The sequence below is a fragment of the Pseudonaja textilis genome, chromosome 1 (genome assembly GCF_049901715.1).
Source record: "Pseudonaja textilis isolate UNSWEBS1 chromosome 1, rPseTex1.2, whole genome shotgun sequence".
NCBI classification, from domain to species: Eukaryota; Metazoa; Chordata; class Lepidosauria; order Squamata; family Elapidae; genus Pseudonaja; species Pseudonaja textilis.
In genome coordinates, this window is record NC_141990.1 from 10,985,521 (window position 1) to 11,007,257 (window position 21,737).

General features: G+C 43.6%; 1 protein-coding gene across 6 annotated transcripts in view; it reads right to left on the minus strand.

Moving 5' to 3' along the window:
• LYRM9 (LYR motif containing 9) overlaps positions 1–8,947 on the minus strand; it is a 47,876-nt gene extending 38,929 nt beyond the window's left edge. For 5 of the 6 annotated variants that reach the window (XR_015742019.1, XM_087925935.1, XM_087925912.1 and 2 more), the window contains exons 1-3: positions 8,887–8,947; positions 5,608–5,747; positions 513–605 (exon numbers count right to left, since the gene is read on the minus strand). Coding sequence is in view for 5 of the 6 variants with exons in the window: in XM_087925935.1 (XP_087782061.1) it covers positions 513–605; positions 5,608–5,733 (219 nt within the window). In the remaining variant the exon portion in view is untranslated. Of the gene's footprint in view, positions 1–512; positions 606–5,607; positions 5,748–8,868 lie in introns of all 6 variants that reach the window. The other variant, XM_087925917.1, reaches the window with a different exon arrangement.
• Positions 8,948–21,737: the final 12,790 nt, after the last annotated feature.

Sequence of the window (21,737 nt, forward strand, 5' to 3'; positions counted from 1 at the left end):
AAAGCTGGTTGCTGCTGTGAAAGTAAAACTGAAACTCCTCTCCTCTGCTTGTGTTTTGCATTTGGAACAGATTTCTTTTTAGGTGGGGAGGGGGAGTAGAACTCCTTAGCATCAGAGCATGTTAATAATAATATAGGAAATACTAATGCTCTAATGGTCATTTTGAAAAATCCTTTCTTAGTGAGCACCTAGAAGCCAAGAAGAACATACGGGCCAAATTTCATGTTTGTAGGCTTTACGGTTCTGGAGATTTTGTGATGATGTGTGAGTGGTATTTTGCTTATATATATATAGATTAATTAATAAAAAATACTTGAATCCCTGATCCTTATGGCTGACCATCCACAGCAGTGTTTCTTATTTACCTAAATACAGCTGTCACCCTGACCCAGATTTAAAGTGTTTGGAGACAGATATTCAAATGCCGTTGCACAGCCAGGTGAATCCAGATTACTGCTGGAGAGCAGCCCCCTTGAACATTTGGCAAAGATGGTAGGATGCAGATCACTTACTTTGTCCATCACCCAGTCAGCGTCTTGGATGGCCCTTTTAATAATCTGCTGAATCCTCTCAGGACTATCTTCATCAGCGTGAACTTTGAAACTCTGTAAATAAACAATTATATAAATCAATCATCCTTGTCACAGGGTAAGTAAAGTGGCTCATACAATTGGTGATGGGAGCAGTTAAGAATATTTACTCAGACAATTCAGAGAGTTGTCAGCCTCGGAAGCCACATTTTATTTAGAAGCTTCGAGGCTGCCACATTTAGTGCCTGGGAATTTGGGAGGGGGGATTTCATAGAGAGGTGGAAGATTAGACTCAACAACATTCCTTCTTAGAAAGTCAAGGACAAGTTCCCCTGCACCTGGAGAGGAGTATCTGAAGCAGTGGTCGCCAACCAGTGGGCTGGGGACCACTGGCGGTCTGCAAGAAAATTTTGGTGGTCCGCAGAGAAATGTTACCCCCAAAGCACCCCCACAAAGCAATTAATCCAGGCTGCGTGGGAATACAAGGCTGTCCTGCCCACATGGTCTGCGGGAACAAAAGGCTTGCATTGCAAACAACATGAGGTAGTGAGGGGAGGGGGGGGGAAAGGTGGAGGGGGGGAACGTGCCCCACGCACCTGTCCTGGCCACCGGGCTGCTTCTTTCCGCTTCTTTCTTCTTCTGCTTTTGGCTGCACGCAAGGAAAGCAGCAAAGTCTTTCTTTCTCTCCCCCAAACTCCGCTAGAAATGAGTCTTTGGGACCCTGCAAGGCCTCCTGCTCCAAGAGGCTGCGCTGGCGTGACAAGTCTCACAAAGACTCATTTCTGGCAGAGTTTGGGGGAAGAGAAAGAAAGGCTTCTGCTACTTCTGCTGCTTTCCTTGCATGAAGCCAAAAGTCTCTTTCTCTCTCTCTCTCTCTCTCTCTCTCTCTCTCCGAGAACGGAGCTGGAGACAGGATCCTGCGATCCCAAATAAAGAATGATCAATCCGTAGGAACACGGGGTAGGGAATATTCCTGCAGACTTTTTTTTGGATTTTCCCAGGGTCTCTGGTCTGCGGGATTTAAAATTATGAGTTTGTTGGTCCCTGAGGTCCAAAAGGTTGGCGACCCCTGGTCTGAAGGAATATCTCCCGTTGGGACAATGGTTGATTGGACCATGTGATGGACTGGTGGATGCAGTGGATGGGCTTTTGATTTTGAATTGGGAAGGGAAAACCTGGAACTCCGAGATTTGGGTTTTCCCAGATGTGCCAATATTTCTTTAATAAACTTTTTACTTGGATGAACTTTGTTTCTGAGTGAAAAATGAAATGGGGAGTTTCATTGGATTGCTGACAACAGTGAGGGCAAACCTATTGGTGACATGGATGGCATATATTCTTTTAATGACCCTCTAATCCCTTGCATTGGGATGGGGTCGTGGTGACTGAAAGGAGCGTTGACAGGCTGGGTGCCCTTCCTGGCACCTACATGGAGCTCACAGCAGGTATTTTCCCTTTGCGCGAGAAAAACATCTGCCGCTACTTAGGATTGAACTCACAGCTTCCTGATTGTGAGGTGAGAGCTCCACCTCTAGGCCACCACACTGCTTGGTGAGATGGACAGCATATGAAAACCTTCCTTTAAAGGGCCAGAGTCCTAGTGACCACTACTTTGCCACAGATTATGGAATAACCAGAACAATTTATAACCACACCTCATTTTATTTTCAATTACTTGGTGAGGGAGATGAAAAAAGTTTTTAGTCCTAAAGGTGACAGCAGATTGCAAAACCAGCAAGAGGAGGAAGCCCCCATGGAAACCCTCATTCTCTAACTTAAGAGTTTATGCACACATCCCTTTTTTTCTCCTTTCCTCCTGTCCATAAGGTGGGAGGTAGACATGTTATTCAAGATGGAGCTGACCTTGGAGGCTGCTTGGAAGCTGCTTTTGGTCCAGAAGGCAGAAGCATGGGCAGTTATGGACAGGATACAATGCACAGATGTTAACACCTCTCCTTTGCAAGCTGCTGTGGTTACCAATAGGTTTCTCCAAAAACGGGCCTCCTCAATTGTAGCACTTGTCCTCTGGACCAAGATGAGATTTGTTTAGCTCCCACCCTAGTCATGTCTGGCTCTTCCTTTTGGTCAGGGGCAACTTTTAGATCAGTGGACTTCAATTCCCAGAATGCCACAGTCAGCCATGCTGGCTGAGGAATTCAAGGAATTGCAGCCCACAAATCTTAGAAGTTGCCGAGGTAGGCCTTGGGCAAGAGCAGTAATGGCCCCCTTGAGAAATGTTTGGTCCGTGTGGTGCTTTTTCCATACTTTTTCTCCTTTTTTTAAGCCACCCATATTACATTTCTGATTTTGTAAGCCACACTGAGCCTACTCATGTCATCAAACAATCAATACATTTTGCAACACCATTGGTCCCACTGCGTTGCTCTTCTAAACCTCAGAAACAAGGTCAAGAGGAATCATCCTGAGGAACAATAGGTAGCTCTTGGATGCTGTTAGAGAAGCGAAGACGTTGAGGTGACAGAGGCATGTACAGATCCTTCTGAGAAAGTGTATGTGTGTGTGTGTGTGTGTGTGAGAGAGAGAGAGAGAGAGAGAGAGATCAGCTGCTGGTGCTTTTCATTCAGCTGTGTGAAAATCTGCACAACCACACTAAGGCAGCAGAGACCACACCATGAGTAATCAAGTGAAAGCGGAAGGAAGAAAGACATTTGACAACAGAAATTATTTTTGATAACCAAAATAGCAACTGGGAGGTTTTTTCCCCCCTCCCTAATCTTAACCTTATGTAAAGAATAAAGGGGGGGGGGAAGGGGGGGAGGAAATGAAGCACAAGATCCAACTGGAGAAGGCTGACCCTCCAAAGATGACTTCTCCATGTAAAGTAGCATCAGAATGGAGTGATGCACTTGAGACTTTCAAGAAGAGACTGGACGGCTATTTGTCAGAAATGGTGTAGGGTCTCCTGCTTGGGCAGAGGGATGGACTATCACTAGATGACCTACAAGGTCCCTTCCAACTCTGATTCATCTGTAGACTCCGTTTCTTCTGGGTTTTTTGAAAGCATGCCCCACTTTCATGACAGGAGAGTTTGATCCAGTGGTGGAATTCAAAATTTTTAACTACCAGTTCTGTGGGTGTGGCTTATTTGGTGGGTGTGGCTTGGTGGTCATGTGACTGGGTGGGCGTGGCCAACTCAATGTCACTCACGTCAAGGGGTGCCTCACCTGGCCGCTCCCCTCCCAGCCATTCCTTGTCACCCAGCCTCAACTTATCTATAGTTCTGTAAAAATGTTGTTCACCTTTTTTGACGTTATTATCTGCTAACTATAGATGTACTTTCATGGACCACTGAAAGGAGGAAATGGCTCACATGCTTTACTCAAGAGTGTGATGATATAGGCAACAGGCCTTTAAGGGGCTGCCACAAAGAAAGTGTGTGTGGGGGGAATGTATTTTCCAAAGCACCAGGAGGCAAACAAGAAGCAATGGATGGAAACTGAGCAAAGAGGGAAGCAACCTAAAACTAAGGAGAAACTTTCTGACAGTGAGAACAATTAACCAGTGGACCTACTTGTCCCCAGAAGTTCTGGGTGATCAATCACTGGAAATTTTTAAAAGACTAGACAGCCATTTCTCTGAAATGGTATAGGGTTCCCCCAAAAGTCCCTTCTAAGTGTTATTCTGACACCTTTCCCAGGACCTCTACTCAGAGTTTGGCATCCTCAGTTTTCCTGCCTGAGCAGGGGCTTGGACTAGAAGACCTCCAAACTCCCTTTCAACTCTGTTAAACACACATGTATTTATGCTCTGGACTATAGACATTGAATGCATGTAAACCCTGAAAAACATGTGGTAGCCCTGGGCAAAAGAAAGGCAGTAGAATCACTCTAGGTGTAGGGACAGTGTAAAATATTAACACATGATAAATAACGGAACAATTAAAAATAATAGCACAGAGTTTTCTCTGTCTCTCTCTCCCTTCTTATTTCTTTTTCTTTCTTTCTCTTTCTTTGTCTCTTTGTCTTTCTCTCCCTTCCTTTCTTTCTCTCTCTCTCACACACACCACACACACTCTCTCTCTCCCTATTTCTTTTCTTTCTTTCTTTCTTTCTTTCTTTCTTTCTTTCTTTCTTTCTTTCTTTCTTTCTTTCTTTCTTTCTTTCTTCTTTCTTTCCTTTCTTTCTTCTCTCTCTCTCTCTCTCTCTCTCTCTCTCTCTCTCACACACACACACACACACACACACACACACAGACACCCCTGTCAGCCTTCATTCCCTCTCACTCCAGGCACCTTACTCACAAGGAGAAGTGAATCTAACATTAGAGAAGTTCTGCAGGTAAACGGACTTGCATTTGAAGCTCCTGCAAACTTCCCCATGGCTGGATTTCCCCCCCCCCTCTCCCCCAGCGTTCTTTCCCTCTTGTTCCAGGCACTTTACTCACAAGGGGAAGCGATACTTCTACTGTCCACGAAGAATCCAGCCTTGGAACAGTTTTGCAGGTTAACGGACCACTGCTCTGCCCACAGTCATGTGCTTTCAAGTGGCTGCTTGAAAATGCATGGCTAGGGCGGGGGATCAGTCCTCCTTTAAACTGGGGCAGCAAGCATCGGGTGGGCGGGGCAAGCGAGTGAGCAGAAATAGGGCAACCGGGTTGGGGGCGTGGCTAGCTAGATGTTGCTACCGGTTCAGTGACCCATGCCAAATTCTTGCTACCGGTTCGCCTGAGTAGGTGTAAACCGGCTAAATAGCACCTCTGGTTTGATGTCACATTGGCCTTGCCCAACCACAGGTTGCAAACGAGACAGAGGGCTCTGTTGCTAGGACATGACCTCCACCACCACCAATTAAAGTGGGCTACCCCAGAATCTGGGTCAGCTCTATGCAGCCATAAAGCTCACTGCATGTTTCCCAGATCCATCTCTCTACAATTGGAAGGTGTAGACAGGTGCTAATCAGGAAATTTAAAACCAGTGGACCTTAACTCCCAGAATGCTAGCTGGGCAATTGTAGGAATTGAAGTCCAAAGGTCTTCAAATTGCTAAAATCGAGAAATATTGGTCCAGATCAACTTCAGAAAAGGCCAAGGAAAACCACGGGGACGCCACTCTCCATACCTGTTGGATTGTGTGCTTGTAATGTTCCTGGAGGTTTTTTTCCGGAAGGACCCTGCAACAACGGAGCAGGTAGCGATATAACTGTAAAGGGGTCTTCACCAATTCTGCTCCTGGGAGAGGAGCCATCCTCCATCCATCAACTATGGAAAGAAAGAAGACAACAACATGATGACGCTCAATCACTTTCTAGACCAGGGGTCTCCAAACTTGACAGCTTTAAGACTTGTGGACTTCAACTCCCAGAATTCCTCCTCCAGTTGTTAGCTCAGGAATTCTGGGAGTTGAAGTCCACAAGTCTTAAACTTGCCAAGTTTGAAGACTCTTGTTCTAGACTGACCAAGGAACAGAGAAGGTGTAGATCAGGGGTGTCAAACACAAGGCCCGGGGGCCAGATCCGGCCTGTGTGGTGCTTATAATCTGGCCTGCAGGAGGCAATCGCGGCTGAAAACGGAGCTCATTTTCACTGGCAGAGCACTTGGGCCGCCACAGGCACCTCCGGTCAGAAGGGGTAGTATTCAGAAGGTAGTATCTGGGTCTTGGCATCCTGCTGCTGGACACCCATTCATATCAGTTTTCATTCTACTGCTGAGCTATTTTTAACAGAATAACAGAACAACTAAGCCGGAAGGGACCTTGGGGATCTTCTAGTCCAACCCCCTGTCCAAGCAGAAGACCATTCCGGACAAATGGCTGTCCAATCTCTTCTGAAACCCCCCCAGTGTTGCAGGACCCACAACTTCTGGAGGCAAGCCATTCCACTGATTAATTGTTCTCACTGTCAGGAAATTCCTCCTTAGTTCTAGGCTGGATCTCTCCTTGATTTCTCTCCTCTCCATCGCTTCTTGTCCTGCCTTCAGGTGCTTTGGAGAATAGCTTGACCGCCTCTTCTTTCTGGCAGCCCCTCAAATACTGGAACACTGCTATTATGTCACCCCCAGTCCTTCTTTTCATTCACGACATACCCAGTTGCTGCAAATGTTCTTCATATATTTTAGCTTCCAGTCCCCTAATCATTCCTGTTCTTCTTCTCTGCACTCTTTCTAGAGTCTCAACATGTTTTTGATATTGTGGAGACCAAAACTGGATGCAGTATACTTTTAATACATTTTTATAATGTTACTGTAATACTTTAACAAGGCTCATCCAAGTGTTCTTGGAAAATATGGCAGTAAAAAATATAATAAAAAAAGAATTAGTAAGACAAGGCCAAGCACAATTTGTAGGGACTATTATCTAAAACCAGCTCTGATTTACTACTCATTTGTTCCAGCCTGTTACAAAATTGTAATTGTATTAAAAATCATGCAGCAAATACATCTAGAGTACAATGGTAGAGGTATGGGTGTGTTTTGTGGGTGGGCGATATTGCCCTTACTTGTCACTTTATTTATTAAGCAAACTTATAAAGCCACCCATTTTTCTAAAGGAACTCTGAACCGACACCCACCTTGGAATATTTCTTTTGGTCCCCGCTCTTCATCTGATTGGCTGAAAGTCCCAATTCCACAGGATTAACTACCTAACTGTATATCCCACACAAAAAAACTAGATTTTGCCATGCAAATGTCACGTTTTCTCACTTTGGAATCATAGCTCAAATCTGTGGGCTGCCTCCCTTTTTTTTTCTACGTGACTCATTATACTGAGGTAAAATGGTGGAGTAGGAAGCAACCTTATATAAAGACAGAGACAAGCACTGTACCTGGGGGAATTATTTAAAATAGAGTGAACTTTTTTTTAAAGGTTTTGAGAAGAAAGACCAAGGACTGAAAATGCAATTCCCAGAATAGCCTGTTTGCTCCTATTAGCTTTACAGGTAGTCCTCAAAATAGGACAGAGGTCTCAAAACTTGGCAACTTTTAAGACTTGTGCACTTCAGCTCCCATTCAATTCTGGGAGTTGAAGTCCACAAGTCTTAAAGTTGCCAAGTTTGGATATCTCTGACTTAGGACCACAACTGAGCCCCAAATTTCTGTTGCTAAACAGGATAACTATTAAGTGAGTTTTGCCCCATTTTATTATGTTTCTTGCCACAGTTGCTAAATGGATCACTGCAGTTGCTAAGTTAATAATATAGTTGTTAAGTGGCTTCCCCATTGATTTGTCAGAAGGTCGCAAAGGGGGATCACATGACCCCGAAACAATGCAACCATCATAATTATGAGCCAGTTGCCAAGCATCTGAATTTTGATTCTGTGACCTTAGGGATGCTGCAATTATTATAAATGTGAAAAACAGTGGGGGGATTCAAAATTTTTTTACTACTGGTTCTGTGGGCGTGGCTTGGGGGCTATGTCAGGGGAAGGCTACTGTAAAATCCTCATTCCTTCCCCACCCCGTTAACCTGCTTTCCAGCTCCATTCTCCTGTGCAGGGCAACCAAAGGAGACCCAGCCAATCAGCTGGGACTCGGGAGGCAGAGAATAGATGGGGGCGGGGCCAGTCAGAGGTAGTATTTGTCCGTTTTCCAAACTACTCAAAATTTCTGCTACTGGTTCTCCAGAACTGGTCAGAACCTGCTGAATACCACCTCTGGTGAAAATTTTTTTAGTGCAGTTGTAACTTCAGACACTAAACGAATGGTTGTAAGTCAAGGACAGTGTTTGGAGGGAGGATTAGATTTGCACCCATGCATTTCCACATGCATACTTTCTTATCTACACCTGTCTTCTTATATTAATGTGGGAACTTTTACATCAAATTATCCTTCCAAGACGAACTTTTTTACTTAAAGTGGAGTTCTGAATTTTGAAACAAGTAGCGATTCTTCAGCTTCTTGGAAATCTGCTCTGTGCCACACTTCAATCTATGCTTTAAGGTAAAGAAAAGTACTATAGCTTTGCAGACGGTTAAAAAAAAAACAACTCTTGGCCCCAATCTTATGACTTTGGCATTTCTTGCCCCCACCCCCCCCCAATCTTCATGAGTTCTTGGCAAGATTTCATGGCATGTGAAGGAGTGAAGTGAAGCTACAAAATTTCAGCCAGTTTAAAACTAAATTTACAAAAAAAAACCAACCTAACTTGAGCAATAGAGATTTACTAAATCAGAATTCGCCCTCAGCTTATATAAAAAAAAATCCGCCTATGTTTGCAAGGCCGGACTGCAGAGCAGTCTCCTGGGCATTTGGTGTGACAATTTAATGTTTTGTTTTCATCCAGTATGCATCTTTCTGCAACCCTCCCAATTTATGCCCTACGGGCCTACGCCCACTCTCCAAACGGCCCCCGCGTATTGCAGCTCCCCGTTTATAAGATGCAACCTTTGTAAATTCTCTTACCCAGCCTCCTCAAGACGCATGCGCAGTACTGGCTTTCCAGTCGGTCTCCACAAGTCGTCTTTGGACAACATAGACATAAGAATAATATAGAGATAGGAATAAAGTAGAGGAACCCCCTCTTACCATCATGTACCATGCTATCTGGGGAATTCTGGGAATTGAAGTCCACACGTCTTAAAAGTGTCAAGATTGAGTAAGATTGCTCTATTTTAGAGGTTCATATTATTATTTTAAAAAGAGAAGAGGAAGAAGCGTCAGGGTTTTTTTTTTAGTTGTCCCAATCCTCAGAGTCTAACCCAGTGTTTTCCAATTTTAGCCATTATGTGGATTTCAATTCCAAGAATACTCCATTAAAATCCACAAATCTTTAAATGCCTGAGGTTGGGAAACATTAATTGGAAAGAAAAAGAGGACAAGAATAGTTAACAATATTAAACCTGTTGCTCAGTCAGATTAAAAGCAAAATTCGCACATTCAATTTTTTATCTGCTGTGTAATTTCTTTGTCTTTTCGGGTGGGGGGGGGGATCAAATAAAGTTATTATAACCGAAAATTGTCTTTTTCTATCTCTATATTGCCAGCAACCAGCGAAGATGTAAGATGTAAGTAAGGCAGCGACAGTGCGCCCTCTAGTGGATTAAAGTGAAGTTCATCTTCCATATAGAATGAATCCTCGACTTACGACCACAATTGAGCCTCAAATTTTTGTTGCTGAGACATTTGTTTAATTAATTTTGCCCCATTTTACGACCTTCCTGGCCACAGTTGTTAAGTAAATCACTGCAGTTGTCTATGGAGATTCTCAGTCATCCAGGTCATGGTTGTCCCAAAGGTACTTTTTGAAGAGGTGTTGGAAGTTAAAACCCATCCCTCTCCTATGAAAATGAAATATTTTAGGATATACAAAAATACAGAATATTTCCCCTAAAAAGAAAAGTAGAAACTCAGAGGCAGAAACTTAGCTCCAACTTTGCTAATGGACCATTACTCTGGTCTGGGCTAGTCTATTTTACATAACAAAGATCTACTCCAGGTAGTGCTATAATAAGAATTGCCCAAAGCCCTTTCATTACATCATCATCCAGCAACCAAGCCTGGGACTCAGGACAGCCTACAGAGTTGCCCCTGCATGGTCTCATGGGAGTCTGACAACCAATCAGAATACAAGCTCAAATTCAAATCCCAACAGAGGTTGTAAAACCAACGGACTCTCAGCATCTCTGCCCTTTTTTTCTTCACCCAAGGCATGTGTTCCTGTCCACCATTAAACCATCTTTCCAAGCAGCCACAATGTTTCCAGTGTCTTTCTTCCCCACTTGGAACTGAACCCAGAACGATATTTCTTCCAACAGAGGCAACTGGACTTTCTGGTTTTTTCTTTGAAGATGTTTTGCTTCTCATGCAAGAAGCTTCTTTATCGCTCAACTGCAATCATTGCAATTGTTAAGTTAGTAACACGGTTGTTAAGTAAATCTGTTTTCCTCATTGACTTTGCTTGTCAGAAGGTCACAAAAGATGATCACATGAGCCCAGGACACTCAAACTGTCATAAACATGAATCAATTGCCAAGCATCTGAATTTTCATCGTGTGACCAGGGAGATGGCGCAACACTCGTAAGTGTGCAAAAACGATTGAAAGTCACTTTGTTCAGGGCCACTGTAACTTTGAACGGTCATTAAATGAACTGTTGTAAGTCAAGGACTACCTATATTTACAGTACTAAAGGCAGGTCATGATCAGAGGTGGTGAATTCAGCAGGTTCTGACCAGTTCTGGAGAACCGGTAGTGGACATTTTGAGTAGTTTGAAGAACCGGCAAACATTACCTCTGACTGGCCCCGCCCCCATCTATTCTCTGCCCCCCCCCGAGTCCCAGCTGATTGGCTGGATCTTCTTCTGTTGCCCTGCACAGGAGAACAGAGCTGGAAAGCAGGTTAGTGGGGTGGGGAGGGAATGGGGATTTTGTAGTAACCTTCCCCCTGCCACACCCACAGAACCAATAGTAAAAAAAAATTGAATCCCACCACTGTTTTTCACGCTTATAGTAACTGCAGCATCTCCAAGGTCACACAATCAAAATTCAGATGCTTGGCAACTGGCTCATAATTATGATGGTTGCATTGTTTCGGGGTCACGCCCACCAAGCCGCGCCCACAGAACCGGTAGTAAAAAAAAAATTGAATCCCACCACTGGTCATGATGATTTATTGTTGAGAGAAAAGCCAGTGGCACTTGTTTATAAGCACTCTTATTTATAATATTTATTAAAGATTTTTACCGGAATAAAAGATAAACCTGAAAAAAATATGTGAAGAGAGTTGAGAAAAAAAAAGAAGAAAGATTCAAAAAATGAGGAAGAAGCAGCACAGGGTGGTATTTTTCAATCTTAGCAACTCTAAGAGGTGTGGACTCCAATTCCTGGGAACTCTGCCAGTCCTACTCATCGGCAAAAAAATTCAGATCAGATGAGAACAGGAAAGATTAGTCTTCCATGAAGTCAAGGGCTGCTGGGAGATTATACTATCATCATGCCTTTGAGGTTGGTCAGATCAAGAAACATTACATGGACTCTATTTTAGGAATGCTACTTGATTGATGAAGGGTACAATTAGAGAATCTCGAAACCTGTCCTAGTTTCTCTTTGACTATCTGATATGGAATAAAGTCAAGGCAGGGCTGTTTTGAGTTTCTTTCAGTCTTCACTCTCCTGCCTATGCCTGCCCTTCATGGCTTGGTCATATCTTCACTAAAGACCTAATCTCCTTGCAGTTGGGTAGCACTAGGGAAGACCTAATGAGCCACGGTGGCGCAGTGGTTAGAATGCAGTACTGCAGGCTACTTCTGCTGACTGACTGCAATTTGGCAGTTCAAATCTCACCAGATTGACTCAGCCTTCCATCCTTCTGAGGTGGGTAAAATGAGGACCCAGATTGTTGGGAGCGATAGGCTGATTCTGTAAAGTAAAGCACTGTGAAGTGGTATATAAGTCTAAGTGCTATTGCTATCCTGTCCCATCCCATTCCATCCTATCCTATCTATCAGCCTTAAAAGAATGTGGCTGTGGTTTGTTTGCCTCTACTGTTTCTTTTTCTCCTTTTTCATCATCGTCATCTTAGTAATATTTATTTATTATAAAATTACAGGTAATCCTCAAATTTCAACCATAACTGAGCCCAGAATTATGGTCGAAAGTCATTCCGGTCATCAATAGACTATGCCCGATTTTGTGGTTTTTTCGATGGTCATTAAAGAAACCTGGCAGTTGTTTTGCAGGAAACCAGAAATAAACAATGGTTTCTGGCAAAAAAAAAATGTTATAAATCATGGTCATATGGCCGTGGGAAGCTGCAAATGGCTGAAAATGTGAACTGCTTGCCCAGCTCCCAAAATGCAATCACATGACTGGGGGACATGGTGTTGAAAGAAAAATCTGGACCGGTTCCAAGCCAGGAAAAAGATGCTGGAAATAAAATGGAGGCTGGATGAAGGAAAGAAGGTCTCTGTTTATTTGGATGCCAGAAACTTCAGTGACAACAGCATGTTTCTGGGTAGCTGACAAAATGGGGTTGGGACAGGTGGTCTTTTATACATTCTTGGGGCTTTGTGATTGAGATGTCTGTTCCTGAGTAAGGATGTATCCTTTAATATTTTAATGGCTGGTGTTGTCAGATTCCTGCAGGGTCATGTAGGGGTCATGCCTGGCTCTACAGGCAAAAGGAGAAATGCAAATCCTAGGTGGTTTTCTGAGCTAATCTTGTCAGTTTTGGCTTGCCTAATGGTGTTGCTTATTTGGAGCCTCTTTGCTTATGAATAGATTGGCCCAGTCTTTCTGAATGGGAATAAAATCACCATTCCAAGAGACCAGCCTCTTCAACCTGCTTGAGGCTGTTTACCTATGGCAGGAAGACTGAGGCTGTTTTCTACTTTTGTTCAGATTTTTCTCCATTTCTCCTTTGTGGAAAATATTCCATCCGGCCTCTTTTTAATATTAAGAATAAAAACATATTTTAATGTAGGGAAGTTGGGGGCTTCCTATATAGGAAGTTAGCACCCACCCCTCTTCTAGAAAAATGAAATATCCTAAGAAATATTAAAAAGGCAGAATATTTCCCTTAAAAAGAGAAGTAGAAACTCAGAAGCAAAACTCAACTCAGAGAGGCAGAAGCTTACCCCCCCCCCCAACTTTGTTAATGGGTGGGCCATTAAGGCCAAAGTATTCTACATAACAAAGGCCTCTATCCATCTCACCACATGGCCTGGGAAGATTGCATCAGGCAGCACTCAGGTGAAGCCATGTGGTCCAGCTCAGAGCCCCACCCCTGGGAGTCTGACCGCCAATGGGATACATTTCTTACACAGGAACAGGAAACACTAAGGTGGGGCCTAACAGAGGGTGTATAACTAAAGGACTCTCAGCATCTTGGCCCTTCTTTTCCTTCACCCAACATCTTGAAGCATGTGATCATACTTTTCGCTCAGGAGTTCCAAGCCATGTGATCCTGTCCACCATTAAATCATCTTTCCAAGCAGCCTCCGTGTTTCCAGTGTCTTTTTCCCCACTTGGAACTGAACCCAGAAGGATAATTCTTGCAACACGTACAATGGGAACATCAAATCTGGGTCATAACTACCTTCAAACCTGGGATCTGGCATAACTTGAAACAGTTGTTAACAGGCCAGTTGTAAGTCAAAAATTACCTATAGGAAAAAAAATACGAAAACTTTAGTTGCCTTCTTCTGTGTCCTGCTGCTTGCTTCTGAAGGCCAGGGACTGAATGCCAAAGGAACGCTTGTCCTTTGTAGCTGAACAGCCCTCCTTTCTCCCTATATATTTAAGCAGGATGTTTTGTGTCTTGCCACACTCAGTTTATCCTCTAGCTAGCAAAACCTATTTGGGTACAGCCGGAGCTGCTGTGCGGTTAATGGAGAACCTGCTGCTGCAGTTAATACAAACCTGGTGGGTTAATGAGCAACAAACCTGAACCACGCTGGCTTTGGTGAATAAAGAGAAGTAATTGTCCCTTTTAAGCATTAAAAAAAAAAACCCGCGTGGAAATCCCAGACATTCTTTTGGAGTTCTTGTGCTTGTGGAAGCTGAGGTTGGATTTCAGAAATGGGAAGGAAGGAAGGAAGGAATGAAGGAAGGAAGGAAGGATTGGAAGAAATATCCTTCTGGGTTCAGTTCCAAGTGGGGAAAAAGACACCGGATTCATGGAAGTTGCTTGTAAAGAAGGTTTATTGATGAACAGGATCACATGCCCTGGAGATCCTGGGCAAAGAAAAATGGGAAGAGATGCTGAGAGTCCCTGGGTTTTATGCCCTCTCTGGCTTTGAACTTCCTGGGGCACAGGAAGAGTATTCCGATTGGTTGCTGTCAGAGGTCATAGCTAGCTTTGTAGGTTGTCCGTGTCTTAAGTTCGGTTGAAACTTGGTGGGTGGTGCAGCGAGGGGCAATTAAATGGCTCTGCCTGACGGAGGTAGATCTTTGTTATGTAGAATAGACTGGGCCAGGCCTTAATGGCCCATTAACAAAGGTGGGAGGGCTGAGTTTCTGCCTCTCTGAGTTTCTACTTCTCTTTTAGGGAAAATATTCTGCCTTTTTAGTATATCCTAAAATATTTCATTTTTCTAGGAGAGGGGTGGGTTTTAACTTCCAACAAAAGGAAGGAAGGAAGGAAGGAAGGAAGGAAGGAAGGAAGGAAGGAAGGAAGGAAGGAAGGAAGGAAGGAAAGGAGGGAGAAGAATGCTGCGGTTCAAGAGCCCTTTAAGCCTTACGGAGTACTGGACCAGCTTACTTGCAAAACTGCCTTTTTCTGCTAATGTCCAGCCATCCCACCAGATCCAGCCAAGAGGGAGTGGTTGGTGAGCGATGCCACCTGGTGGGTACCAGACAGTATGCTTTTTCTACCATGGTTCTTGTCTTGTGGAACAGCCTCCCTCCAAAATAAATATATATAGACGGACACAATACAGAAGCCTGATGATGGCAGATGAGATTCTGTCAAAACGTTGCTACAACTTTAAAAGCACAACTACAATGACATGGGAAAATACCCGAACAAAGCTGAATACTATGTATGTATGTATGTATGTATGTATGTATGTATATGTATGTATATGTATATGTATATGTACATGTGTATGTGTATGTGTATATGTGTATATGTATATGTATATGTATATATATTTGTCAATTGCTCACAAGATAATAGGTATAAGTATAAACATAGTTATGAATACATGGATACATATAAGAAAAATAAAATAAAAATAAAAAAAGAAAAGAAACAATAGGACAGGGACCGTAGGCACGTTGGTGCGCTTATGCACGCCCCCTACAGACCTCTTAGGAAAGGGGTGACATCTTATAGTTCATCTTAAAAATGGTTCCTTGAAACAGACAGGTGGTGTCCAGCATGACTGGTTGAGGGATTCTGGAAATTGAAATCCACATATTTAAACATTGCAAGGTTGAGAAACATCGGAATAGATCTTATAGTCCTTCTGTGCACCAGAGAACTAGTATGACCTTTCAATGCTTAAAAAAGTTGCTTACAGTGGTTGGGTATAACCATCTCCTGTATTTTTATTGGACTGGGGACAAATCATTACACACATTCCTCCAGATGCCCATGAGAAGAATAGGAGAAGCAGAATATAATTGGCAGGTGGGATCTTTTCCTAAATCTGTCACTTCTAACATCAGCCTTGACAAATGGGCAACAAAGCCTTGAAAAGAGCAACAGAGACGATTAGGGGGCTGGAAGTTAAAACGTATGAAGAACGTGTTGCAGGAATTGGGCCTGTCTAATCTAGTGAAAAGAAGGATTAGGGGTAACACGATAGCAGTGTTCCAGTATTTAAGGTGCTGCCACAAAGGAGAGGGGTCAACCTATTCTCTACAGCATCTAAAGGCAGGAAAAGAAACAATCAAGGAGAGAAGCAACCTAGGACTAAGGAAAAATGTCCTGACAGTGAGAACAATTAATCAGTGGAACAGCCTGCCACCGGAAGTTGTGGGTGTTTTCCAATGCTTGAGATTTTAAAGAAGAGATTGGACAGTCATTTGTCTGAAATGATATAGGGCAGTGATGGTGAAACTTTTTGACACTGAGTGCCGAAAAGGGTGTGCACACATGCACGCATGCTCATTGGGGATGTGACCCAGAAGAGAAGCTGCCAAGTAGGCATGCACACGCTGGGAAATGAGCTTCTGGTTTCTGGCTTGTGCCTGCGCACTGGACAGTTTGTGTTCTGGTTACTGGCGCATATATGTGCACAATGATCAGCTGGCTGGCACGCATGTGCACAATGGATAGTTGAAAACAGGTCTTCTGGTTTCTGGCCCTGCTGCACATGCCAAAAACAGGTAGTCGTTGTGCGCAATCGTTGTGCCAGAAACCCAGAAGAGCAATGGCTGACACTGCGCAATGTCAGCCGACATGGCTCCGTGTGCCACTTCGGGCACTCATGCCATAGGTTCGCCATCATGGATATAGGGTTTCCTGCCTGAGCAGGGGGATGGACTAGAAGACCTCCAAGGTTCCTTCCAACTCTTATTATTCCGACTTCTATGCCAAATGCATAATAATCTGCCTGCTTGCCACGTTCTAGGGAGAGGACTTCCCTCCTCCTTGACTTAAACAGCTTTTCACTGAGTGCCACATAACTTCCTAAGGAAAACTCAATAGATAAGAAATTGGGTGGCGGGGGGGGGGGGGAAATGGAATCTGCTAATTGTGCTACTTCTGGAATAAATGGCTGCATAATGATGCTCTCATCAGAAAGCTGGGAGCGCATTTGCATATAGATAAAGAACTGGTGATTCTTCCTTGAAAGAAGCAAAGAGACTCAAACTGAGTCAAGCAGGAGCTTGATAAGAATATTCAGGCAGGGATGCCTGGGACAGACCTATCAAATTAATGCACACACTCAAGTCTGTCAATTGGATAATTCAGTCCCAGGCTGAATTGACACTGTAAGGGACGTCACTGCATGACACCCCTTGTGGCAGGATGCTCTTGTTTCTTGCAGCTGTAGCTGCTTTTTTTGTCAGTCCAGTTTCTCCCAGGCACCCCCCCCCCGCTCCTTTCTTCCATTCTGCACTACTGAATTGCCTTCAAACCGCCTCGCTTGTAGAATTACACGATGCAAACAGTAGGGAAGCCAAATGTTGCAGAGAAAAATTCAGAAGTTTTCCCGTAGCTCGAGATTTTTAACAACCTTCATTGGCCTCTTCTGAATGGGGCGGGGGGATCTGCTCTCCGGCAATTATTTAAGTAGAGGAATGCTAGTTGTTTTCTATATTTCTGATGCAACTCCCCCAGATGGCCACTAGAGGGCAGAGAAGAGATACAGGATGCTAACTTTTTATTGCCATCTAATGGTCATCTAGGTTTTTGCTGACAGGGTCCACTGACTAGCCTTTTCCGCCCCCTTTTTTTTGCTTGATTCAGGCTGGCTGGCAATTGGCTAAACTGGAGGCAGAGAGACTATGAACTGAATATTTCAGCTTGAAGTAAGAAAGGATCAAGGGTAACCCAAAGCCCAAACTAGCATTGTTTTAAACCTCCCAGAGTCACTTAGATGAGATAGACAGTATAGAAATTTAATAAATAAAAATTGTTTAAATGAGCTGAGTAGTTGATTATTGTTGACTAAAGATGAAACTCTCTGCTTTGGTCATGCTGGGCATCAACTCACGCCTTTGCAATAGTGCTCTGCGGGCTTAGCTGTTTGCCTATGCAAAATCCTCTTCCCCAGATTTCAACCCCTTCATGTACTACATCCTCCATAATGATGACCTGACAGTCTGTTCAGACTATGTTTGACAGGTCCCCTGACTGCTGGATTCCTCTTCTTTTTTACCCCTCCCTCCTGTGTTAGGAAAACAAGCCTCAGTTGCATGGGCCTCCAATTTAAGGATTGGATTTCTTAAAAGTGTTTTTCAATTCTTCATTTAGAAGGCAAACTGGAAAGTCTAATAAATTTTGTATGTTTAAAAAAACAAAATGAAAAAGAAGTGGGTTATTTCTCTGCTCTCCTGCTGCATTAGTGAATATGAAAGGGGAAGGGAAGGAAAGGAAAGGGTGGAGGAAGGAAGGAAGGAAGGAAGGAAGGAAGGAAGGAAGGAAGGAAGGAAGGAAGGAAGGAAGGAAGGAAGGAAAGGGAGGAGGAAGGAAGGAAGGAAGGAAGGAAGGAAGGAAGGAAGGAAGGAAAGGGAGGAGGAAGGAAGGAAGGAAGGAAGGAAAGGAAAGGGTGGAAGAAGGAAGGAAGGAAGGAAGGAAGGAAAGGGAGGAAGGAAGGAAGGAAGGAAGGAAGAAAGGAAGGAAGGAAGGAAGGAAGGAAGGAAGGAAGGAGGGAAGGAAGGACAATTTCTCAGCTGCACTTTTCTATCTGTGAACTCTAAAAAGAAGTGTGTAGGGCAGTGACTGCCCCGTGAATAGGTGGCCACATAAATCCCCTAAATAAAATAAATAAACCAGGAGCTAGGGGGGTGCCAGTCAACTGGAGTAGATGCATTTGCCTTCAATAAAGGTAAGCCTAGCAAACAAATTGGACACAAGTAGAAAAAAAATGTTTTTGATGTAAAAAAATAAAATATAGGAAGAATGTGCGTTTCTAGTGCGCAGATGGTACATTTGCAGCCTGGGTTTAGAGGATGACCAATTGCCATGTGAAAGGCAGAACTAAATTTGCTTCTCACTTTCTGATGGACTTCCCAGCAGAAGGACAAGGTTTTATTCAGCCTGTTGCAATCCGAAAGATTCCATTTTTTTAACTCTTCTAACATGGGCTATTGAAGCAGGCATCTCTCATAATATTCTCAAGAGAGGCAGGGAGGTTTTAAACGATGGGGTGGGTTTTGTTTAATCTCGGGGGAAGAAATATTAGCCAGAACCTCACTAGATACTCCAGGGAGAAAGGCTTAGAGTTCTTGATTGTCTGCAATGCAATGATGTTTTCCTAACTCATTGTAAGATGGAGAGAGGGACAAATGCAGAAAAATCAAAGCAATACAAAACTGATTCTGAAAGAGTACTGAAGGTTTTCTACAGTATATAGATATCTACAGTATATAGATATAAATATCGTTATATTGTACGTCATCTTGAAAAAACAGTTTTGTTCCAAATTTGAGTTTTGGGTGCCACTCCCTCCCTCCCTCCCTCTGCTATTCCATTGGGGAAAAGTGCTTTCATTATTTCCAAGGAGGAAGCTGAAACATGAGACTCTTCACTTAGATTTCTCTTTCTTTATATCTTTTGGGAGCCAGATCAATTACCTTTCTTTTTCTGTACACACATGCGTCTTTGCTATGAAACGATGTCATCTAAAATGCAGTCCTTGTCTTGACCTTCCTGCTTCCTGCTAGGGGACATACACATCCTGAGTCAGCAAGATTCTGTCCTTTGTGTGCATCTTTGTGTGCTGAGGGAGGGATCAAGTGACATTAGAGAGCACTGACAGCACTCCTAACACCACCGTTTGAGGAATAGCTCATTCAAGATGGTGGCAACAGTGGATGAACCAGCGTTCTGTGATTAGTCTCATTGTGCTGCTCTAGAGAACAAGAGCAAGAGTACTTAGACTTATATACCACTTCACAGTGCTTTCAGCCCTCTCTAAGCAGTTAGCAGAACAAGCATATTGCCCCCAACAACCTGGCTCCTCATTTTACTGACCTTGGAAGGAGGGGAAAGCTGAGTCCACCTTGAGCTGGTCAAGATCGAACCCCTGACAGTCAGCAGAGTTAACCTGCAATAAAACTTAGACTTATATACCGCTTTACAACCCTCTTTAAGGGTTTTACAGAGTCAGAGCATTGCCTCCAACAATCTGGGTCCTCATTTTACCGAATTCAGAAGGATGGAAGGCTGAGTCAACCTTGAGCCGGTTAGGATTGAACTCCTGGCTATGGGCAGAGTCAGCTTGCAATATTGCATTATAACCAATGCGCTACCACAGCTCTTTATCCCTCATCCTGGCTTAAAACATCAGGTCAAAGTAAATCCAAAATTCAAATCACAATGCCCATCTACTATCGATGCATCATACTCATGAGAAGAAAATGTGCTGTGGATTATGGCCCTAATGCTAATTAGGAACAAACAGAGCACCAACTTTTCCCATAAATTGGGCTGTGTTGGGCTTCAGGATTTAGTGATGATGGTCTAAACAACAACTTCCCTGACCTTACAACTGTGGCTGGCATCTACAGAGGCAAAATGGCCTGCTATTTATTATGCATTTATTTTTATCCCCCCACCCCCCTTTATTATTTTTAGAAATAACTTAAGGTGGCAAACATACCCAATACTTCCTCTTCCTACTTTCTCCACAACAACAACCCTGTAATGTGGGTGGGCTGAAAGAAAGCTACTAGCCCATAGTCAGCTAGCTGGCTTTCATGCCTAAGGTGGGACTAGAACTTAGTTTCCTTGTTTCTAATCTCATACTTTGACCACCAGACCAAACTGCTATGCAGATTACAGGCAACTGAGCAGGGATTGCCCTGTTTTTATAGCCAATGTCCTGATTTCCAATTGGTCTGTAGCCGAGCTGGTTACTCTCCAATGAGAACCAGCCTAGAATTAAGGAGAAATTTCTGGACAGAACAATTAATCAGTGGAACAACTTGCCTCCAGAAGTTATGAATGCTCCAATACTGGGTGTTTTCAAGAAGAGATTGGACAAACCATTTGTCTGAAGTGGTAACCTCTGACTCTGTAAAACCCTTAAAGGGGTTTGCAAAGTGGTATGTAAGTCTACGTTTTATTGCAGGTTAACTTTGGAAAGAGCAGCTACAACAGCATGGGTGACTCGGGAGTAAGGCTGCAAGGTAATGGCCCCTCCTTCAAGAAGATAAAAGCCAGCTGTGAAATGAACGTACTTTGCAGAAGGCAAAGATGTTTTGAAACACCAGCCTCGTGGACATTCCAGTATCCTGAGTTTGTAAACCTGTGGTGGCACATGTGCCAGAGATGACATGCAGAGCCCTCTCTGTGACCAGGTGCGCCATCGCCAGCTGCTTTTCTGGTTTCTGGGGCACTGGAAAACAGCCTGAAAATGCCCCCAAAACAGGCTATTTTGGGGGCTTTGGGGGGGAGGGTGCTTTCAGGCAGTCTTTTGGGCCATTTTCTGGGCCATTTTTGAGCTGTTTTCAGGCTATTTTGGGGCCATTTTCAGGCCATTTTCCAGGCTTTTCCAGGCTATTTTTGGTCGGGAAATAGCTTGAAAACAACCTGAAAAACAGCCATAAATGGCAAAAAAGAGGCATACGTGCACCGGCCAGCTAGTCTTCGGATTTCTGGTGCTCCGGCACACATGCATGTATGCACACGCCTTCTGGTTTGGGCACTCAGTGGTATAGGGTTTCCTGCTTGAACAGGGGGTTGGACTAGAAGATCTCCAAGGCCCATTCCAACCCCTTGTTATTCTGGTTCTTGATTGGCCTAGTGTTCTTATATGTAAATAGGAAACTAATTACTGCTGAAGCAATTTCTTTCTTTCTATGCTCCTTACAAGTCCCTTCCTTGAGCAGCCTTATGTATGAACCAGGGTCAGGTCTTCTGGACTTGATTATATGGTCTTTCTACCTTTCTTCCACATATTGATAAGAAGTAAACGACAATGTAGCTTTGGTCTGCTTAAAACTTCAGATACCCTCAGTTCTGCATTGAGATACCATCTCTCTGAGTGGCAGGGAGCTGGCCAGGGTGCTGAGCTGTGTTGGGAAAGATCTGAGTGAGATACCGTATCCCTATCTGATTACATACTATTTATTTTTCCTCTGTAAGCCTGGATTTCAGGCTACTAGCAGATTTTTCAGAGCTTTATTTGAGCAACT